Here is a 24,198-nt window from a genome sequence, read left to right on the forward strand (position 1 = left end):
TGTCCATCTGCACCACTCTAATTTTATGCTGGACAAGTATCATCTGTCTTTCTGCAGCCAGCATAAAACTGACATAATCTATGCATCAGATTCTCTGGTTAATTTGACAGAAGAACAATGGTGTGACCGCATCTGATCTGGGTCAAATTTGTACTGCGGTCTAATCAGTAGTACAGAGATCTTGCACTAACAGTCATGGAAGTGTGGCTTTAGCGTAATGCCCTGCTCCCGCGGTTGTTTCACCTGCAGGTTTCCTGCACATTCCCATGTGCACTCACTGGGGACAGGGGATGGAGCAGCCACAATTTTCTGAAATGGCAGGTGAATGCTCGAGGCTGTGCTCCTGCTCCTGCAGTTCACTGGCTGCATCTCAGATTCTATTTTTAACAGCACTGCCAGTAATGTGGCCCTCGCTGCAATACGCTCAGAAAACCAAGAGGCGCTCAAATTGCATCACAGCTCCCCAGCCCTGCTCCGCGGTCGGGAGTGCACTGGACAATGTCCAGGAAAGGCTGCAAAATTCGCCAGCGCAGAGACACTGCTGGGCATCGTAGCCACGAACGCAAGGCGTAATCTTCTAGGAACGAAGGGCCGCAGGCGCGGAGTGCATCCATCACTGTGCGTGTGTGCATGCGTGTGTGTGTTTTAACGCTCTCCCCCTTCTCCTATTCATTAGTGGAGATCTCGGGACGCCGTCATCTTCAGGAGCGCAGGGGAGGGACCGGCTGCGCGGCGAGGAGGCGGAGGTGCCCGCTCCCCGCGGAGCGGCGGCGGGCGGGAAGCAGCAGCGTCCCCGGCGCCGAGCCGCGCTGCTGCCACACGCGCTGCAGCTGCAGCCGCAGCCTCCGGCCGCGCCGCGCCGCGCCGCTGCCGCTGCCGCTGCCGCTGCCGCTGCCGCTGCCGCTGCCGCTGCCGCTGCCGCCGCGCCGCCGCCGCCCGCCAGCCCGGCGCCGGCGCAGGGCCGCGCAGCGCAGCGCAGCGCGGGCACTGCGGCGGGGGCCGCGGCTGCCCGCCCCCGCGCACGGCGGCGGCCGAGCGCGCAGCCGGCCCCGGCGGCCTGCGCGGGGCTGCGCGGCGGCGGCGGCGGCGGCGGCGCCGCCCCTCGGCCGCCCCCACCCCCTGCGCCCGCGGGGCTGCGCGGCTGGGCGCGGGGCCGCGCGGCGGCTCGGCACTGCCGGCAGGGCTATGGCTGCGGAGGAGGTGCTGCAGGGCGCCGAGCACTACAAGAGCGAGATCGAGCGGCTGACCCGCGAGCTCTCGGAGACCACCCACGAGAAGATCCAGGCGGCGGAGTATGGGCTGGTGGTGCTGGAGGAGAAGCTCACCCTCAAGCAGCAGTACGACGAGCTGGAGGCGGAGTATGACGGCCTCAAGCAGGAGCTGGAGCAGCTCAAGGAGGTGAGCGGCGGCGGCGGCGGCGGCTTTTGTCTCTGCCCGCGGCCGCCGGCTGCGCTGCGCGTTGCGCACCCCTCTGCCGCCGGCAGCCCGAGCAGGGCGGCAGCGCTGGGGAGCCGCAACTTCTGCCAACAGGCATTTGCAGCGCTGGAGGCTTCCTCCAGTCATGCCTGCATTGTCCAGAGCTCCTTTAGGAAGAGGAGATTGAGCAGCACGTAGATGAGAGCTGAGGAAGCCTACTATATATACGTATATATTTACATAGATGCCATGTATATATATACACTCATAGATACATATATATACACACACACATAGAATCTATGTAGATGGTTCTCTGCAATATATGGGGAGAGAGACAATTCCTCTTGAAGTTATTTATAGACCTGTTTTATTTTGCCAGTCAGGGGACTCACTGCCGTTCAAGAAGGATAAAGTAGCCCTACAGTAGTCCTGAGGTCACCCCAGTCAGTGGAAATTAAACTTCTGCATCATGCCGAAGCATTAAAATATTTGGTCTGAGAGGTGGTTTTGGATTATCTTTTAAATGAGCTTTTGTAACAGCCGAAGTACAAAGTAGGTGAGTGCTACCCCTAACCTTTTAGCTTTACTAAACATGACTCTTAAATATCATCATTGTTCCTGTGTTCATCATTAAGGGAAGTAACTTGAAATTGATACAGTGCACATACACAGGACCTATGGAAGGGGTGTGTGTACACATATGTGCAGTACTCATCCAATCTCCACATTTCGTAGTATTTTTACGCTATATCACAATGTAAACTGTTACATATTTGGCAAAGAGAAGGTAAAGGATAAAACATATTTTTCAAAATTTTAAAAATATCTTCTTGTTTTGGCTATAAAATTATATTGCTATATATAATTACAGAAATTCTATTGAGTCAGAAATCATGAACACATTCTATACTGAGGGAAGTCACTTAATAATCAAACTTAGATTATATATAAATCTATTCTTTAGAATACTAGCTTTGAGGGACTTTTAGAAATATTTTTTGTAAAGATAAAGGCTTGATTTTTACTTGCAGGTAAATGTGTTTTGCTACAGACTTGGTTCAGTGACCAGAAGAGGTTTAAAAATTGTTTTTTGATGAGGAAGAGAGCTAATTTTCAGAAAAACCTATCGATCTCCTTAAACTTGATATCTGCTTCCCCAACCACTGCTGAGACTGTGCAGTAGGCTCAGGATTTCTGAAACCCGTAATCATAGGTGCAGGGATGGGGATATATAACTTGCACTGGCATGAAGGTGGTGCTATTTGAAATGACCCAGCAGTAATAGAGGAACAGAATCAAGAGGGAATTGTGCAATGCAATTTCTATGAAAAAAAAGAGATAAGCAGAGGTAGCTGTTATCACATCATAATAACGTACAAAAGAGGACTGATCCGTAACTAGGGAGAACACATGCGTGTGCATGGCCACAGATACAATGGATAATGTGAGGAATTGAGTTTAAATTATTAAACTAGAGGGATTAGGCAACATGATTAACTGAAATCAAAGATGGGCACAAATTCTATTCCTGTTTATGCCCTCTTGAAGTCAATGGGATTGCATGCTCTGCAGCCCAGAATTTGTCCCATGGGGCCATGCCTTTGTTCTGTGCCAGCCATAGCCTGGGCATGGAGGATATCCGTGGAGAGAGGAAGAGGAAAATCCTGTGGCTTGTCCAACAGCAAGCAACAGTGGAACCACTAGGGCTCTCAATTCCAGACCTCTCCATAGTTGTGGATAGGGTATTTCCATCCCCTGTGTAGACTATGGGGAGGTTTCTTTTCTCCTTTCCAATCTTTATGGGAAAAACTGCACTGATTTTTTTTATGTCACATGCAGCCCTGCGAAGGAGAATTTGCTCATATACCTTCTTGTCACTGTAATCTATTTTCTGATTTTTATCTGTTAACACTTCCATTAGGACCATTCCTTGAATGCAGATTCATAACTGTGAAAAGTAAGCAAATGGTGCCTCTAACAACATTATCTAGGTAGAATTTAGCCTGAGGTGGTTCGGGCAAACTGCATGGTGGTGATTTGGGGGCTTTTTGGGTTGTAGGGTTCTGTCTGAAAGCTCTCAGAAAAAGTGGCAGGGTAAGCCCAAAGCCAGCTATTTCATTAAGGATCCCTTCAACATGTGCTGAGAATGGTCTTTGTGTGTCCTCTCCAGCAGGCACTGCAGGGGATATCCTGGGCTATGTGCCTGGGGTGTGGACTGCATACCTGGGTATCAAAATGCCATGACTGAAAAATAGGATTTAGGAAAACTCCTAGTTTGTCAGTGAACATCTGTGCTGCTCTCTGTATTTGTACCCATTCTGAAGTCGTAGTGGAGTAAAATTTAGGCCTCAGGTTTGTACTGGAATGAGTAGTTTATCCATTCATAAGGAACAGTAGGTGTGAGTTTGTGGGCAGGGTTATGTTTAGGATTATTACCTCTCTGTGTGGGCCTTCTTTGCACAGATTAATTTACTGGGGTTGAATCTCACCTGTATTTGTATTGAGGCAAGTCTTCATTTCTGAACTATTTCATTATTAAATTCTTATGTTTTGCTGTTAGGAACTCACTGTGCTTATTGTTCAGCAGATGGCTTAGTAATCTAGGATCTGAAGTCTTATCCTGTACACCTTGGCAATTCAAAACCCCAGTGAACTTCAAATCTAGATTGCAATGCAGAGCCTCAGCTGCACAGTAGCTGACCATTGTTGGTCAATGAGATGGGTAGGTAAGCCCATTATGTAGAAGGAAAAGCAAGTTGCAGTATATTACATTAAATATTAATACTTGTACGTAGAATATATGCCATCTACCATGCAATATGAATTGTTTTAGTAACCTCTGGTGTTTCTTGTGCTTTATTCAGAGGTCTCTACTTTAAACTAAGGCTTTGATGTTTTGGTATAAGATTGATCTACATTACAAAAGCCTTGAAGTTTTAATCAGTGACCTAGTATGGACTACTGTCTTCCAAAATAGAGCAGTTATTATATGTATCAGCTGTCCAGGAAAGACTTGAGGCATCTATCAGCTATCGACCTTATGTTTTCAAAAACTGGACTGAATAGTAGGAGTGTGAAAAGGTATATTCTGTTGTGTCAATTTTTAACAGCTTTCAGTGTTATGAGATGGAGTAGTGATAGTCCTGATGCTAGACAGGATTATAGGAATAGAGTTACAAACAAAACATTATTGCTTTAAAAGCTTTATTAATTTTCATCATAGTTTTTTTCATTCTGTAAATAATGCTTCTGTGCCTCATGCAATTACATCTCAAACCAGAGGAATTTTGCCCCCTGCAGTAAAAACACTATACTTTTAGGACCCCTGTTCAGAAAGTTACTTTAGCAGAGGTACCTTTTAAACTGCAGTGAATAGGAGTGCAGTCAATAAGACTCATTGCTATTACTCAGGCACGTGAAGGTAGCCTGTTTTCACTGTCTTACTGAGGTGGGAATTTAATTACCAGCATTTCTACAGAAACCATTTTCCAGTGGTTTTAGTATTTGCGGTCTGACATTGCATTTGCTGTAAGGATAATGTTTGTTTTAGTTTTCATTCTTTTAATGAAGTATAAAAATAGCTTCATGTTGACTAGTTATTGTGGAGAGGTAGCCTGTAATGTCTTTAGAGGGGAGACATATCATTCACCTCCAGTCATGAAACTATGTGAAGAAGGCTGAGGCAGCTTTGGTGACCAACTCTTGCAAGACATTATGGGCTGGAAATCCCAAGCAGACAGAGATTTCTCTTTGGGAATCAGATTATGAGCATAGAGGCCTATGGTAAATAGATCTCCTTGGCTCCCTCTCCAACTGACTAATTCAAGCAATTTCTCACAAACTCTTCTCCTGAGTTGCACATAGAGCTGGCTACCTGATTTTCAGGTTGAAGATGCACTTTGGTGTTTCTGTTATTTTAAACCTAATTATAGTTGGTAAACTGTTGGAAACCAGGCTATTGATGAACAGCCCTATCCTTGTCAGGTGGAAAATTTATGTTTCTTTTACTCACAGAGATGTTGTATCAATCATTATGAAGTGCTTAGTCAGTTTAGTAATGGGGCTTCCACAAATGATTCTTGGTTTCTGACAAAAAAGGGTTTTTGAGGAATAAAGCTGAAGCTTTCAGTGGCTTCTTTGCTGTTCTGCTGTTCCCTGCATTGCTTTAACCCAGGTCACTCAAGATCCAGTTCCCCACTCTTCTGACCCAGTATCGGTCCCTCTGACTCCCCCACTGCTCTCCAAAGCCTTGTATTTGCAGTTTCCTCCTCTTACATGCCTGCTGCTGGAGTCACTTTTCTACCTCTTCCATCTTTGAAGTGTGCTCTTGGTGGGACCTCTCTGGGTCCAAAAAAAGGGCAGAATGCTGGAGAGGGAGACACCTTATCCCAAATACAGCCGTGTTAAATGGGGAATTGCTCTACACAACTGTCTGCAGCACAGGATGCTTAGGAAAGTGTGAATTGGCTCATACATCCCAATGAGACATTTTGAATATTCCCCAGAGATGAATGTGTCCTAAATACATAATTCTTGAGAGCTGTGAACTGCTGCCATTTCAGTACATGTTTTCACCTTCTTTTGGTGACAGGATTTGTGGGCTTGGGCCAGATGAGGTTGAGCATTTTCAGCACCTCATCCTGGCCTCAACACTTTGTTCTTGGTGCTTGTTCATGTTGTGTCGCTCAGAAAAGCAGCATTGCCTAACACCCAGCTCAAAGATGAGGACAGAGAAAGGGTGATTGGGCTGCAGACCTGGAGGGGCAGACTGAGTCAGACACTCTCTGCAGTGCTATCTCCTCCGGAGCCCAGCTAGCACTATCTTTGTCTCTAAGACATACACTGCTAATGGAAGACATCTTACCCCATTCCTTTTCAGCTGGCCTGGTTAGGGCAAGAGAGCAGGAGAATATGGGAAACAGTTACCTGCAGAAAGAAGAGTGGAAGGCAATATTTAAGAACTTAAAAACTTCAGTGATAAAGCCATTATCCAGAGGCTTGTACAGCAGCTGGATCCAGAACAGCCTGAAGTGGGAAAGACTGGGTATCCCTCCAACTCTTCATTTCTCTATACTTTCCTTCGTAAGCAGAGGTCTGCGACAAAAATGAATCTGAAGATGCTTTGAGCAGTTTGTTTTGGGAGCTGTGCTTGTAAGGACTGTCTTAACAAAATCTAGCAGCAGCCTGCAAAACTTTCCTGTGATTATTACAGGCTGGGGACTGACTGGCTGGGGAGCAACTCTGTGGAAAAGGATTTGGGGATTCTGGTGGACAGCAAATTGAATGTGAGCCAGCAGCGTGCCCTGGCTTCAAAAGGCTAACATCATCCTGGGCTGTATTAACAGGAGCATAGCCAGTAGGTTGAGAGAAATGATTATCCCCCTAAAATTGGTACTTCTTAAACCACATCTGGAATACTGCATCCAGTTCTGGGCCCCCAATACAAGAAAGATGTGGATAAACTGGACCATGTTCAGCAGAGGACCACCAAGATGGTCTGCAGGTGAAGAACTTGCCTTGTGAGGAGAGGCTGAGGGAGCTGGGCTTGTTCAGTCTGCAGAAGAGAAGGCTTCAGGGGGACCTAGCAGCAGCCTGCCTGTACCTAGGAGGAAGTTACTGAGAAGACAGAGCCAGGCTCTTCAAAGCAGTCCATGGTGGGAGGACAAGGGCCCTAATTTGAAACAAGACAGGTTTGGACTGGACTTCAGGAAGACCTGTTTCACCATGAGGACAGCCTGGCAATGGAACAGGTTGCCCAGAGGGGTGGTACAGTCTCCTTCTCTGGAGGTTTTCAAGTTCTAACTGGTTAATGCCCTGAGCAATGCAGACTGAGCTCAGAGCTGCCCCTGCTTTGAGCAGGAGGCTGGATCAGAGAAGAAAGCAGGTGGACAGCGAGGGACGTTGACCAATATTGGCAGGGTCTCTGAGAGCACTCACCATGTGTAGTTAAACTCCAGTAGCACCTTGCTGTGAGTTACGCAATACATAACAGCATGCTTTCCAGAAACAGTGTTCATTAGCAGGGCCATAGTCTCACTTCATGCCTGAATTTCACTTTCTTCTGCGTATCATTAAGCTTGCATTGACCTAGAGTTACGAAGGGTATGGTTTGATGTGCTTTTCTCTCAGCAAGACCAGCCTGCATCTCCCTTTGTCATTCCTGCCCCTTTTCTGGCTGTCAGTTGTACAACTGTTTATACTGCCATACCAGGGTAGAGAACTGACCTAGGTTAAAAATAACTGAGGAGGGGGGTGTATGCTGTCTGTAACCCGGACTGGTTACACGATCTGGTTCACAGTATGTTCCCATAAACTGTTTTACCTGCATTGCCGAAAGGTCAACGTGAGGAGAGGAAAGAATGCCGGGGGAAGAGGGGATGGGATGAACTGCTTAAACAGGTACCGTTGTTAAAAGAGACACTCATCAAATTATGGCAAGATTGCTTCCTCTAAAGGGAAATAGATGCTGTGCATTAGCCTACAGAAAACCTAAGCAGCTGAGATCATCTTAAGGGAAATGAGGGCTATTGTTGGAGCCCAGTGATGGTCGTCTTTAAACAACTGGGGTTCTCATCCTCATAAAATAAATCTAAATAGAGTTCAGTTTCTTTTTTCTCCTTAGTTAAATTATTTTCTGACTTTCACTCTTTCTTCTAAGAAACCTTCTATGAAATCCCTCTTTAATCTGGGGGATTCTGACTGAACCAGTCATCTGCATTGGACTCCTCTGAGATAACTGGGAGTTGCAACTGGATTTTATGTTAGGGAAAAGTTAGTTTTCCATAGATTTTCTATAAAATATTGAGTTAGTACCAAATCTGAAATGACCTACTGAAGTGTTAATGGGTGAGCCAGGCATTATTATTGTGAAGTACTTCCCGTTTAAGACATGAGAATGTAAAAATGATAGCTCATTGAATAGATTTTAATCTAAAGGTCCACATCTGTTTGGAATTAGGCCTTTTGTATTGGATTAAAAAAATTAATTTGCTACCATCTTTTCATCTTCCTTTATATGAAATATATTCCCTTCCCCTTTGTATTGTGTTGTAGCATTTTTCCTTTCAAGATGTGGTGTGTGCAGTAGGTAGTATGCAAGATGGCAGTCAGATTGAACACCTGGCTGTATTGAAAGTGCAACTGGGTGCAAAACTGGGATGGAGAAAATAAGATTTGGCATAAAACTAATTTATGAACGTTCATCAAAGTAAAATGAGGAGGATTCTCAAAGTCAGATGCATAGATTAAATTTGTGCCTGATCCTCTTCTACAAATTTTATTCAAATGGCACTTGGAGGAAAATACATGCAACATCATCATGCATTTTTCTGGCTGTATTGAGAGCCTCTAGAAAAAGAGCTTTTATTCTTGAACAACCTCTCAGTTTTTCAAACAAACTCAAACATATTCATTCTTCAGCACCTCATTTTCTGGCATGTTTTTGCATTGGTGTTTTCTTCTTCATATGGACAATGGGAATAAAATCTGACTCACCACTTGTTTCTAATTTTTGCTGTGTCCCTCATAGCTCTGCTGCATTGTAGGTCTCTGTTTCAAAGTTGCCTTTGCTATGTATTTCCCTTCCATACTTGTCTGATAGCTGATGTGGTAATGTTTAACTCACTATGGTTCTGCACCATACCTTTCTTTTTTTGGATGGTTTTAATTTAAAATGGCAGCATGAAAAACACGCATTCATTTTTGCTGCACTGTCTTATATTTGTGGCATGATTTCCATTTCCCTCTTTCCTCTTTTCCTTGTGAAGTCAACAACACTTTATTTTATGGGGGAGGAGAGAGTATATTCCTAATTTAGAGGAATTGATATGGCATGTAAAGACATGAATGTTCCATTTGTCCCTTGACCCGGGTCTGCTTGCATCACTAGCAGCAGATGACTATGAGGAGAATACAGCAATTCTTTCAAACAGTATTGTGAAAACAGTCTGTGAGTACAGACCGGCTACACATGGAAGTAGTTAGAACTATTCAAAAGGTGAAAAATGCATCTCAGCAAGGGTAGGTGTCTAAGGCTGAAGTAAGCAGGTAGAAATTAAGCTAGATTGCAGATGAGTGCTTTAATGGGAACTCAATTTCTCTGTGGAGGGTAATATTAAAAATAATTTCAGGATTCTAATTCTGAATTTCTTTCACTATCAAAGTTAATAAAACATAATAGCTAAAAGAAAAAGCAAGGCACTCTGTCCTAAATCTATGGTTTTGGGACACACCTATTAAGCCTATTTAAATGTAAAAAGGTTTTCACAAGACTGAATTTGGTCCATTCCTGTTTTCTGCATATCTCTTGTGATTCCTTTCTCTCTGTCTGCAGCATTTCATTTTCTGCATTTCATTCTTGTACAGCATTCGTCTCCTGTCCATGATGGTGTATGCACTCTTTTATCTTCCTTTTTGCCAGTCTCTGCCCTATATCTTAATTTATGTTGATTTGCCACTTCATAAGACACTGAGCTGAATACTTTATATTAGAGACCCTTTTTGTCATTGTCTGCATGTAAAAAAGTCTGGCCATTTAGGACAGACTAGACCTTCCACACTGTGCCTGGATGTTGCAATGACAGGGGATCACAGAAATTCTTCATGATGCTGTTTTAACAAGGGCTGCAAATGGAGCAGCAGAGGATTTGTCAGCTCTGCTTTGTAGCAGCCACACCGTTCTGATCTCCCGTAGAAAGATCATCTTTAAGGGAGTTTTAAAATTGGATTGGCTAAGAGAGTGCACAGGAAGATACCTTTTCATAAAGTTTTACAAAAAATAACGTTTTCTGTGACCTATTGAACAGGAAAGTTTCATTGCTCCGTTTCTGGGGTTATTTACTTGTTTGACCCCCAGGTAGGAAAACTGATGCATAATGAGGTTAAATAATGCAGTCAAGTCCTTGTGATCTGAGCTGGATGTGGAATCTATTAGCCACACAGTCATGCCGTATGCTCTCAATCTTCCTTTTTCCTTTGAATCATACTCAGTTGCCTCTGTGCTGTATGTCTGTGTTAAGCCTATGTATACAGCAAGTAGTACTGTAGTGCTAGCAGTAATATATACAACACTATATTTAACCAAGAAGAATGAAAGAAGCCATCAGAGTTACCACAGGGTAGTCACCTTTCACTTCAGTCCGTCGGTTCTGGGGACATTTCAGCTAAATGGTATAAACTGCGTCTTTCCTTTTTGTTCCTTTTGGTCTGTGTTTGCTTATTTTTAATTTTGTGCTCTCAGAGATCACAGGTGACACACAGCTATCAGGATAATGCCATGATTCAGTGTGCATGCTGGGAAGTTTATCCATGCAAAACAGCCTTTCCTTGGTTTCCCTAGTTACTCTGGATAGATCCAAGTGCCAGTGTAATGGTAGCGAACTGTGAAGTGCTGTTTGTCATCACTGACTACTGGGCACATCCATGGAGGGAAGCTGGAGTTTGGTAACAGTTGCCATTGTAACTTCTATTTTGAATACTGAGAGGAGAAAAAACAGCTCTTAGTAGAGGCGAAGCTCGGATAGGAGGACTGAAAAGAATTGGCAAACCTCTAGGAGTGAAGGTAGGAATTTGGGTCAGTTACGAGGTCAGGCAAAGGGAATAGGTGGCTTGGTGAAATAACTCATTTGTGAAAGTTTGGCTATTGGCCAGACATGAACACAGCATTTATTTGGATTTAGTTTTACTCAGGACTGGAGCACTGTCTACTTCCCACATCCACATGGCAAGATGCAGGATGCCAAACCCTGCAGAGTCCTGGCCCCATATTTCCAGCAAGGCAGAGCTCTCAACCTTTGCCACTCACGTTCTAAGAGAGCTAGAACATTTCATATGAGGATGCATGGGGAGTTCACAACTGGGTTAAACTGTGTAGACTGGTTTCAAATTTTATGCATAATCCAGCATACTTAACAATTATTGCCCAGTTTGAATCTGTGATTCAAATTTTATTAAAATGTAGTCTCAATAACTTGTAGTTTATATAATTCATTACTTTAATAAAGACAAGATTCTTTTTTTTTTAATTGGGTGGGAAAAGTTTTTCTCATACCCAGAATACATCATAGAGTTTTTACAATATATTAAAAGGTTGCGCTGTTCTGAATAAAACTAGGCATCTGCACAGCAATTGCAAACATGCAGAGCTGGTCCAAGTCTAGGTAATGGGAATATTTGCATTCATTTCTTACTTTCTTTGGTAACTGCATGTAATTTCCACCTATGGATAGATAGAAAAGGTTTTATTTAAAGCATTTTGTGTGAAGAGTGCTATTCCTAACAATTTACCCTGTATTCAGGATTGTGCCTCAGGGTCATTTACAGTAGGTATGATTTGAAGACCTACATTCAAGTCCTGGCTACGTGGGTAAGTCAAAGGTAAAATTATCAATGGGACAATGATTTAATTGTTGAGTTTGTGCCCATCACCTGCTGGAAAACAGCATTGTCAGCAAGATGCAAATGGTAAAATGTTATAAACTTGAGAATTCAGAGTTGTTCCTATCAAAGAAGGCAGAACTGGAATAACCATCATTTCTAGGTCTCAAACGTGATCTTATTATTGCAGCTAAATGAGTTGTCATAACTCAGCCGAACTTCAATAACTGACCATGTGTGTACACTTGGCTTGCTGCAAATGGGTAAGGGTAAGGTAAAAAAAATAGCAGAAACCTCAAGGAAAGAGATTTCAGCCAACATGTTTTATCTTATATCTGCAGTGAGCTAAAAATGTGCAGAAGATCAATTACTTACTAATCTGTAAAATCTCAGTCATAAACCTGGGTCTTTACTGACAAATTTTTAAGAAAAATTTAAGGATATGGTCACAAAGACTCCTTTGTGATATAAAATGTATGATATATTACTGTATGTAAGAGGAAACTGTGTATACTAATATGGAAGTTGGAGGCAAATGACAACTGTTACGAGTTCAGTACTTTGGGCATTAGGTAATTCCATTTCTAGGGCATTAGGTAATTTCTTATTTTTTCTGCTGGTTAAGGGCTGATGGTTGCAATCTGATAATAACAAAACCTTCTTTTAACATGATGTAAGCTCAGCTGTATAAAAATAGCAGCATATCTGGAATAACACAGTTGAGGGATTGCATTTTTCCAAATTTGTAGAATTTGGAGTTACAATGATGCTTTATATTAGATCCTAAAATAAAGTCCATATTGAAGTGATATGACTGGATTATCAAACTTTGATACCTGGAAGTTCATGCCCTAAAATCTTTATTTTAGTTGTCTCATGGAAAGCATTATTTTTGCTTTAATAAGCAGGCTGAGCAACCTTATATTGAAACCTATATGACTTCCTTTTGCTCACATACTTTGAAAGTACACATATCTAGTTGGGTGACTATTTGTAGATTTAGAGACACATATTTAGGCTGCCGCATTTAAACTTTTTTGCTGTAATCTGCTTAACACTGCTTCATGATTTGTGATTTCAAGCATTTTCTGTCTTCTTGTTTGCAGTAGTGTGGAACGATACATTGAAGTACAGGAAATGAAATGACACCTTGAGTATAGCTTTGGCACTTGATGTTTGGAAAGTACTTTACTCTGCTTTACTCTCCATTCTTTGGGCTGAGATTACGTACATTCAGAATCATTTCTATGTTTTATTGCTGTTGAATTTGTTTTTCTAGCAGATTAGACTGATGAGAAGAATCTAAATTGAGCATATGAACCTTGTTTGGGTATAAATAACTCTTTCCTAGTGTATAATAAGAAGAGTTAGTAGTTAAAGATCTTGCTTTATACGCTTTTGTTCTGTAAAGCTTCCTGTTTGCAAGATGCTTCTTGAAAGGGGGCCTCTGGTTTCTCTACCAGTGAGAACATCTATTAGAGACCCATAATTCATGCTGGCTGTTAAGTCTGGATACAGACAGTTGTCACTTTCTTGCTATTACTCAAGGATCAGCTTGTTGAGAGAAACTAATACACTAATCATTCCACTCAGCAGGAGTAGGTTTGGAAAAGGGGAACCTAAATTCTACCCCCAAAACCTGTGGCAGAGATTCTTCTCCTACTAGCTTCTGCAGCTCAGCTCTTTCCTTAGGAATGTTGTCTGGTTTAGAGTAAGAAACCTCTATTTCAAGTGTTTTATCACTTTTTTTTTTTTAAGGTAGAAAGTAATCAGCTGTCTGAAAAGGAGTCAGAAATCTGATAAGCGAAATTTTTAGGAGCTTGCAATTCAATGCTTTGTGCTCTCTATAGAGAATGGAATTGCAGCTTTGCAAGTGACAGCGTTAAGAGTAGTCAGGCACTTACCGGAGCACTGGCAGTGGATGCAGGGGAAAAGCCAGAGAGAGTGAGTCAGCATGACCTTGGCTGCCGCCAGTGATGGGTAATGCATCTAGCCTAAGCAGTGCTTGACATTGGTTGGGGTGTTTAGCAGGAAGAGCCTATGGTGAAATAAAATTCACTAGATTAACCACTGATGGGACATGTCTGACAGGTGAAAGGGATGAGATGCATATAGTGGTAAGGAAAATGTGCATCAGCATAAAACAGTCTATACTTTAAAAAAGTAGCTTCATTGGTAAACAGATCGAATTCTTTCATACACTGTGAAAGAACACAGACTGCTCTGTGTAAAGCAGAAACATTCTGAAAAATCAAAATACTGCTTGTTTCACAAGCTTCTGTTTTGCCCACTGGATCTCAGCAGGGTGGGATAAATTGTTCCTTATTGCATGACAGTAGTACCTGGGGATTCCACGACGCCAAGCCCAATGACTTTCAAGCATATAAATAATAAAACCCCAGAGATCTTACAGTGGAAACAGGCATGGTTGCCAGGGGTTTGGTCTTAAGGAATAATAAGGGGAATTTATAGATGAGAAATGGAGGCCCAGAAGCTGTGGAGTAATAGGTTGCTCAGCCATAATCTCATAAGAAATCTATGGCTAAATCATGAAGAAAACACAGATTTTCTCAGCTCCAGTCCAGTGATTTATTTGCCAAAGATCCCTCCATATTAAAAAGCCAATCAACCAAAAAGCTGAAGCAATCAATTGACCTGTACTCACCAGATGTGAAGTCCTTGAGTGTTCACTGACCAGCATATATGCATTGGCAATAGCTTCCACTGATACTAGTGAGACCAGTTAGGCTAGTTAGGAATGGTTTCAATGGTTGTTTTGCTACTGTTACACAATCAACACTTGATGAAAAATGAGGATGAAAAATTTATGGAAGCTTCTTTGGTTTCTTAATTCATTATTTGACAGTGTTTCAGTGGTGAAGTCCTTGTCATCAAAGACTTTCAATAGCTCTCCACCTGTATCTCTGCCTCCTGTGGAATTGCCCTCTTCACCTTACAAGCCTTTTATGGTCCCTCTCCCATGTATTCCAGTGATCTCAGCCCTCTTTCTCTTTCCCAGCTGCTCTTTTTGTTCTGCCACTTTTGGCTTCCACTTTGCCCTCCCTGCCTCTGGCAATTGACCATTTTCTGGCTGCCATTCCAGTATTTGTAACAGTCTTCCCACTCCTTCCCACTCATCCCTTTCCAAAACAGGACTCTTCTCTGCTATGACTGAGATTTTCACTTCAACATTTGCTAATCCCTAGAGCTGTCTGAAAGACTTCATTTTTTTGTTCTTTCCTAAAAGCCTAAATGTTCATTGCAAGGGGAGAAAAAATTCCAGCCACCTCTCCCTATAAAGAATGCCTCACGCCTCTCCTCATCCACTGTCTCCATCTAGCCCCATTCAGCTCTCACCACAACGTATCCATTGTTGGTACTGCTGTGTGCGAAAAAAGTTAAATAACAGTGTTCCCTGCGCTGGGCTCTGGAACGTGGGATGCCCTTTGCAACGGCAGCGCGGGGGAAATGTGCGCTTAATTCTGCGAGGCATGACTTTTGCCGTTTCCTTGGGAGCTCCGGCTGGCCAAAACCTCACAGGGTCTGTTCAGCACCAGCTCAGGCTTCTGGGAGAGCTGGCAATAGTTAATGGGGAGCTTGGACTGAGAAGCTGTAGGCAGCGAGCTCTGTGGGGCAAGGCCTGCCCATCTGTTTGTATTGAATGTAATACAGTGAGGCTCTATTCTTGGTTGGGACAATTAGGTTCTGTGGCAATATGAGTAATTAATAATAATAACAGGGCCTCTTCTGTAGATAGACTATTAGAAATAATTTCCTTCTGCCAGTTGCTTCTCTAGAATGTGCTTTTGAACTCGGAGAACCCGAAAGAGATAATGAAAACACCAGCAGCTGTCACAAATCTTTAGCTTTGTTTATGTTGGCAGTGACAGAAATTCTTTAAACTAAATTGCCTAATGGCTCATTGGTTTGTGTCTGTTTTGTTACAGCATTGAGCTGTTATACAGTGTACCCTTGTTTGATTAAAGACCATTCTCAATAATAGTGGGCTTCAACGATCACTATTTCTTCTAAGGGGAGAAGCAGCAAAAGCGTGTAAAGCGAACCACTGATCCTCTATTGCTCTGCATCTGTTTCACTCACAGGAGCGCCCTGTGTCACTCTATGGATTTCGCTGTGTTATGTACTGACGTTGTACTACTGTCAGGGTGATCCAGCTGCTGGAGCTGCAAGAGTTGACTCTTCTTTCCAGATTTATGGTAGTGGTGACCCTGAATTCTGCCATTCACCCATGCAGCAGCTTGGGCCTGAAGGCAGGATAATGCATTTGGTTGCTTTGGCAGGTCACAGTCCTTCAACAGGCATTCTTCATCCCCTTCACAGGAGAGTCCGAGCCATCTGTCCCACAGGCTGCTGTTTAGATGAGTTGGTGAATGGTGCCACAGCATAAAAAGTAGACATCAGTCTTCCTGTCCTCCGGGTTCATCAGCAGTCTGAAGGCTCCTCTGTCCATCATCTTCCCCATTTCTGGGGGGAGCTGGACCATGCAGGCCTTCAGGAGCCTCTTCCACAGTCTCCTTTGTAGCCTTTATCAGAACATTTCCCAGAAAGGTATTGGTGACCCCCTACATTTAAAGTTAAGTATCCAAAATGTACTTTATTCCTCCAGATTATTTACTACTACTAAAAAAAATGTTCCTCCAGTGAATGCAAGCCTGACTTTTTTTCAGGAAGCTGACAGCTGGTGACATGGTAGTGACGATGAGTATGACTGAGAATGTCATATTGTAATTCAGAGTTTTAGAGTATTGGTCTCTCAGCAAGCAATGAAAGCACAACTTCAGTAGACTGTTGCTAATGAAGAAGTTAGTCATTTCTTAAATGTAGACATGTGCTCCAACTTCCTTCCCTCCCCCTCTCCCCCTCCATTTCCACTCTGGTAAGCATAGTAATTATGCTACAATGTTGTTGTTCTAATCCTTCCATGACCAAAACCTCTCTGGTGACCAGATCTGGCCTGCAGTCAAAGACATTGGTACTAATACAAAATATGATTTTAGCTGTTCTCATAAGCTACATAGAGCCAGGTACAGTAAGTATTTTTTCAATTTATTTTTTATAAAAAAATTGGACTTCATGACAACACTGTGTGAATTAGGATCTGAATTCTCTGCTGCTGCATCTCTCCTGAAATCAATAGAATTAAACTAGCAAAGTTTTTGGCCCTTTGTAGTGTTAAATCACACAACACTAATAGCAACTGTCATGACAATGTTCCCAAAACTATAAGGTGTTTTGATGGGAGGACTTGGTGGCAGAATCCAAGCATTGGTGACTCAGTAGGCAACACGCTGACTTCTGAGTCAGTAATGAACCAGTGCTCCAGCAATGCAGTTTGTAGTTTGGTTTTTGTTTCCCTCTTTATGAGAGGCAAACCCATCTGTTGTCATAAAATTGTTGCATATTACTTTTGAAGGAGCAGAACTGCTGTTCTTGATGCTTTTTTGTAAATTACTACAAGATAGCCACTTCTGGTGATGAGTTCACTCTTTGTAGTAACAAACTGGATGAGTTATTCTTCATCACTTTCTGCCCTGGGAAAAAGAAACAATTCTAAAATAGTGGGTTGAATTAATGGGTGAGAATAACTACCCTGTTTCCATTCAACATTGTCTGCATTTTGCAGGGATGAAGTGATTTCTGTTTAGAAGGAGGCAGTTTTCAGAGACACATGGGGGCCTCTAAGTCAGTGGATGTAATGGGTACAGGACATCTTTCAAAATCAAGCCTGTAATCATTCTGGAAGCCTTTGGGAAGAAGGAACATGTTGTTCTGTGCCTAGTTCCCCACTGTTTTGTGTTACTTGGCTGAGAGACCCGTTTTCTGTATTTTCCACTTCCACCTTTAAAAATTCTTTCCTTTCCTTCTCCCTGTGCTTTTCCTGAAAGAATGTCAAAAGTGGCATCCAACCTTGTGCATTTGATTGTAAAAATTTACCTATAGAATAAAAAAAAATAGGAGCAAATGTGTGACTTTAAACTGCATCTCTTCTCTCCTTAGCTGTCTATGTCACACTGTCATGCTATGAAGGTTCGATAGCAATGACTGAGACAGTAATATAATAATAATAATAAAAAAGATGTTTATTTCCTCACACACTAACATCCATTAAAATAACGCGATTACTAATTTAGAAAGGATAACACAAAACCATCAGTTACTAATTTAGAAAGGATAACCTGAAACCGTCGATTACTGCACTATTAATTGGAAGGACTGCTTATCCCTACTTGAAAGCTTTCTTGTTCACTCTCCTAGTGAGAGGGCTCTCAGCCTCGAGGAGTTACCTTAACCCAGCGTCCCAGGAAAAGGGGAGGGGGGGGGGGATACTCACGGTCCAGCCGGAGAGGATGGTCAGGTCACGTTCCCGTCCCTGCTCAAACTCTCCTAGCTCCCAAGTCTCTTTTCATACAGCTGGGGCTCTGGGCAAACACTGCTTTCGCTGACTTTTAGCAAGTTTCGCAATCACAGGACTGTTTGTTTGTCTGCTTGGGAGGACCCTGCTAGCGAGGCAAGACCCCAACACCTCCGTATCGCTTCTCCCCTCCCCGGGGGTCCGTGCAGGTTCCAGGTGGCAGACCTCTCCAGTCTTGTTAATGCTGCCATTCCGCAGCCTTGCGCATGTCAGTCCTTGCGCATATCGGTTGGTAGACGACTTTAGTCCTGTTAAGTCCTCTGTTCAACAGCTTTGTGCACCTCAGCTCTTGTGCTCTCAGTTCTTCTGCATATCAATTGACAAACTTCAGTCCTGTTAACTCTTCACTCGCCCGTCAGTCTATTTTTACAGATCTGGTAGAAGATGAATCATCTTTGGAATACTTTTCCCTCTGTCAAGTTTGATTGTAATTAGCCAACAGATTCAAAAATTATTGGAGAAGGTGAAACTTTAAAAGCCCATAGGAAAGAGGCTAAGAATTGCTGTCTGTTGTTAGTTACACTTGGATAGTTAGATCTAAACTTGCACTACTGAACTTGTCCTGGGCACCTTCCTGGGCTGACATCCTTCCTAATGAGGATCAAAGCCAAATTGCATTCTCAGGTGCACTGCTGCAAGTCCTAAGGTATCCTATTGACTTCAGTAAGAATCCAGATTTTTATGGAGTTTTCCAGATTTAGGATCTGTTTGCAGAAAGGAGATTTTCTTCTATGGTAGTTACACCGTAAGTGAGTTAGAAGGCTTTTGCAGTGATGCAGTGTGGAAGGAAAAGGGCAGCAGTACAAGTGTCAGCTTTTATAAAGGAGGCAGCCTCTTACACTGGAAGAAATAAGAGCGCAATCTGGTCCTTATGGCTAGTCTAAAGTTGTTCCTCTTTGCAAATGTTAGCTGAAAAACTTAGCTAATACACTTTAAAACTCCAAATAAGCAAATCTATGTGTTACTGCTCAGCCTAGGTGTGACAGTCAAATTTCTAACTCTGACATAAGAAGGAAATGTGGGCAAATCAGTCCCCAAATTAATCACCTATTAGTATGTTGCAGTACATCTTTCAGGATTCATGCAACATACCTTGGCCTAAGGAGCCACCAGAAATCTTGTGTAGGTAATCTTTTTTTTCCTAATATGTATATTGTCAGTTATTATGAAATTATTAAAAAGATCTAATTTTAGGTCATGCCAGCTGGGTGAGGGCTAAGGAACTTTTATGGTCTCTCATTTGTGAAAGATTATTTTACAGTTTATGTCTGAAATCCAGTTGACCTATTGAGGGGAGAAGCAAACAGGGGTAAGAAAGTCAGCATTTTAGAGACCCGCTTTACCCCCAAAGTTCTCAAATAGACTAAGACTCCTTTAACAGTCTTACAGAAGCCAAACTGCTTAAAGCAACGTACAGAAAACCCTTAAGTTAGCAAAGAAATAAAGGAGTTCTTTAAACTGACCTTAAAACTTCAAGTGCATTTGTGAAAACCATGGAGGATCTTTGCTTCTCTATTTGAATTCCCTCATCACTTTCATAAAAATAAAATAAAGGAAACCAAATAGACTATAACCAAAGAAAGATATCAGATTTCCAGAAGGAGCATCTCACCAGGGCAGGCTTCACATTGGTTTGGCCCCCAGCAGGATTAGCTTTGTAATCCTGTGGAAGACCTCCTGAACTAGCTAAAACTGGCATGTAAGTATTATATGAGCTTGGCTTGTTATTTTTCTCTTAACATTATCCGGTAATAAGTATACTCTATATATGAAGCTTCTACATATGCAGCCCTCTGATCTCACAGGAACAGACAACATTAAGGAGTTAGATACTTAGGCAACAGCAGTTCCCCTGAACTGTGTTGGAAGTTAGGACGCATCCTTTCCACCAGGCTGCAACGGATTGCATGTACCATGTCTGTAAACAGAGATCTTCTACAGCATCTGTTAGCCAGGACCTCTCTAGCCAACAGCAGAGGGAGGGAAAACTGGGAATGTTGGTGCTGTAACACCAGAAGAACCATCAAAGAGCTCATGCTCCCAAATCACCCACTAATTGGCCAATCTATAATAGGACTCTCAACCACTAAAGTATATTTTTAACATAAATTTTTCTTATTGTAGGGCTGCAGAGTTTAAGCTTAATGTTATCAACCCTTTCTCTCTCAACCTCCTCTCCAGCCACCAAGCAACTCCCCTGTCTTGTCTATGTACAGGGACTAATGTATGTGAGTGTATGTGTGTGTGTGTGTGTGTATACTTATATCACTTGTGCATATATTTATATAAGTATATAAAAGTCAATAAGAACTGGGATTAGATGGCTTCACGTACAACCATGCATGTACAAATCTTACTATTTCCAGCAATCATTGCTGTATTTGTGATCACAATAATATTGTTGTGATGTAGAGATTAAACTTGCATCTGTAACTGGCTGAAATAAAACATGTTCTAAATTTAGCTAAAACAATTTAAAATAACTCACGATATTTCCTTTCAGTTCCAAATGGAAGTCTGTTTTATTTCCCAGACATTCTCTCAATTTTATCTATATTTGTGCATCATTTGGAGGAGGCAGCTTTTTACCTCCTTTGTAGCACTGATACAAAGTAGTTTGACAGAGCATGGAGGGGGGGAAAAAGAAAGCCTGCATTAATTGTTCATTTCAAATTAGAATATGATTTTTATCATGTGTAACTAATTTTTTTGTTTGTTTCTTTTGGCCATAATATCATTGGAAGTTCTAAAAATATTTCTGAAATATTTTCCCTGTCTGTAAATATTTTTAATGACTTGTAAATGAAAGTGAACTGCGTTGCAAGATTTTAATTTTTTATGATAGTCTTCATAAGATGTGCAGGTAATCCTGCTTTGTGATGCATGCAACAGAGGACTAGTTGGTAGCATAACAATAGGTATAATTTACATTTGGTAAATTGGATTGCTTCTGACGGCATCAAAAGGGCTGTTTCATATCTGCTAAAGTTCTTGTCCAAAATAATGAAATCAGTTTTTGTAGACTATACTATTGATATTTTCATAAGGAATTTCTATGTAAATATTACATTTCTGCGTAGTGCTATATACCTATAGTAATTATGACAGTTTAAAGAAGTCCTGTGCATAATTTATGAGTTACTCTCCCATTCCCACAAGTTCTGAATACCAAAGTAGTTTATTACAGGTATACCCAGGCAGTCATGAAGAAGCTCATTTTTAATTCGTGTGAATTCGTGTGAATCTGTAGCCAGTATTGCATAAAGTGACAGCTTTTAGTGCCAAACATACAGGGAGATGATCTGGGGAATGTGCCTACATGCTATATATGAAATCTGGTAGTGGCTGTGAAATTGCTGCACTGCTGAGTGCCTTACTGGAAGGCAAGTCATTCATATGCTGTTGGGAAAGGATCACCCATCTTACAGATGAAGCAAGGTCTAGGGAGTGGTTGAATTTTGATGGCTTTTTTTCTAGAGAGCAGACCTCAGGATAAGAGCCTCCTCTGATGAGGTTTAAGAAAACCAGGCTGACCCAGTTTTTCTGCACAATTGGGGTTTGCAGGAATGAATTTACAGCAGTCCAAAGAGACCAGATACTCTCATTGTCCCTGAAATCCCACTACGTGAGAACAGGAGAAATTAAGCTTGCGGTCATATAAACTATTCCAGTTGTTGTTTTGCCGGAGTGAAGGATCGCTGCCTTAAGCTGCACATCCCGTCTCCTTCCCCAGTGCTCACTGCCCCTGATTGTTCCTTAAGGCAGTTCTGGAAAATGCACGTGGAAAGGAAGGTTTCCAGTCCTTAGTATAGTTCACAGACTTTTAGGAATATTGTGTAGAAGAAAGAAATGAAAGGGATTCCTTTTTTATGGGCTCGGCAGGATCAGCTGGGAAATGAAGAAATAGGCTGTAAAGGAGAAAGGAAAGAAGGTGGGTCTTGAGGGGTAGGAGCATCCTGTCTTTACAGCAGAGGAGGCACGTGGATCCTGAATTGATTTAAAAGCTATACATTGAGCCTAAGCAGTATTCAAGAAGCTATTTCCCTGTCTCAGTTTTCACACCAGAGTTGGTAACTACTCCTTTGCCTAGATCTGTATGTTTCTGGTGCTATGCAATGTAAAAAACAACTGTTTTTGGAACCTTCACACAATCCATCTGCTTCAGCTGTGCATCCCTGAAGGCTAGGCCAGCTCAATGTAGGCCAGCTGATAGTGCAAGAGCTGTGATGAAGGGTGTGCTTTGGCTCAGGGTCTGTTGATGTTTATTCTGGAGGTTGTTGCTGCTCCAGGGAGGTTAAAAAAAAACCAAAAAACAATCCTGCCGTGTTTGCAATAGAGAAATGAGAAAAACTAGCTCCCAGCTGCCTGCCTTGCTTCTCTGCAGGACTTCAGCCTCCCTGTGCGGTGGTGGCAGGGAGCTGCACTCCAGAGTATTGGCTCACATTGCAGGTGAAAATGGGTTTACACTAATACCCCGGTGTGAATTTTTGCTGCCCCTTGCGGGGGAAGTTGCTGGGGCTGCTTGTTTACTAGTGCTGGGCTGCTCGGGTTTTTAAGACAGCAATGCTGCCTTACCTGCACCTGAGCTGTAAAGACCAATTTCTGTGTAAGAGAGGAAGCGGTGCCTGTGGCAAGTGGCAGCCCTGGGTTTCACTCACAGCTGGTGAGTGTTGGAGCAGTGTGGTTAGGTGGGTGGGATGCACGCGGAGCAGCCTGCTGAATGCCTGACCGGGGTCCTGCCCGCTCTGGGCTGCAGCTCATGTCCACCTTGGGAGGAAATTCTGCGTTTTTGTCAGTACGTATGGGTTTGTCTGGGTTCACGCCGCTTCCAGAGCAGTTAGAAATATTTCGGTGGCAAGCTGCAGGAGTATGGCAACTGCGTAGCCATACAAAGAGCTTCTCTTTGCTGTGTAACTGTATGAAATCTGCTGCTTTTGCAGATGTGTCCTGAAATACATCAGAATCTTCTTAGTCGTGTTTGGGTAAATAATGTTTCATATAATGCTTTTTCTTCATCTTTTCCTCAGTTTTTTGTAGCTTAGCTGTAGAAATGTAACTGAGGCTGTAGCTGGGCTTGTGGAACCCTTTCTCCTGAGGGTGTGTGAGAAACTGTGAACTCAGCATGGCTTTCATATTTAACAGCCAGTATTTCAAAGTGACATTTAGGAAAGTCTTCAGCTTTTTCTTTTTTATTGGTAACTCGAGCACATTTGCTGTTGCTCTACCATAAAACTAATAAGTGTGGAATCCTAAAATTTCATTTTTTTTTTTCCCCCCTACTATCCTTGCGGGGGTGGGAGAGATGGAAGGAGGAAGAAAACGAAAAGACTTGATAATTCAGCACAAAATTGGGCCTTTATTAGTTTGACTGCAGTGTTGATGGATTGCACTGGCTAACAAAGTGTCAAATGTGGTAGAGCTGAGACTTCCCTACTTGTTAGCTGATAATTTAGTGGGTGATACTTTCTGTGTCAGACAGTGCATTAATTTGAACATTCATAGCCCTTTTCACAAGGCTGAATGTATGAAGCCAAATATTTTGATGAATCCATGTTCCCTGCTCACTTTCCTTCTGCATGGCGTGCGTGTGTGTTTGTATATATACATATATATATATTTCTTGTCTTAATCCTATAGATGAGACTCTTGTATTCCATAAGGTGCCTGATGAGCTGATCAAAGAGGCTATGCATAGGTTTAGTGTTATGCACTTCTTGACTGAAAGAGGAGCTGAAAGCAGCTTTTTGCAATCCATTGTGGATGGATAAGAGAGTTAAAATACTTTAGAATGAAAAGTCTATTAAAGTCATAAAATGGTTTTGTTTTTATGTTTTAACCTCTTTATTTTATGTATAGGATTATTACATTTTTTTTCCCACCTGGCTGCATTTAATAGATCTGTAAGGCTTGCTTCAAGAGCTGTTGGGGTTGTGGTTTCTGCAAAAGGAGAAAGGGGTGGATGCTTACAAATA

At 42.3% G+C, this 24,198-nt stretch overlaps 1 protein-coding gene across 1 annotated transcript in view; it reads left to right on the top strand.

Moving 5' to 3' along the window:
* The first annotated feature begins 1,185 nt into the window (after window positions 1-1,185).
* The window catches only part of BICD1 (BICD cargo adaptor 1), a 190,203-nt gene continuing 167,190 nt past the window's right edge, over window positions 1,186-24,198 (top strand). Inside the window, exon 1 of the mRNA XM_013947444.2 lies at window positions 1,186-1,398. Coding sequence (XP_013802898.2) covers window positions 1,186-1,398 — 213 coding nt within the window. The remainder of the gene's footprint in view (window positions 1,399-24,198) is intronic.

Source organism: Apteryx mantelli, chromosome 1, assembly GCF_036417845.1.
Source record: "Apteryx mantelli isolate bAptMan1 chromosome 1, bAptMan1.hap1, whole genome shotgun sequence".
In the NCBI taxonomy this organism is placed as follows: Eukaryota; Metazoa; Chordata; class Aves; order Apterygiformes; family Apterygidae; genus Apteryx; species Apteryx mantelli.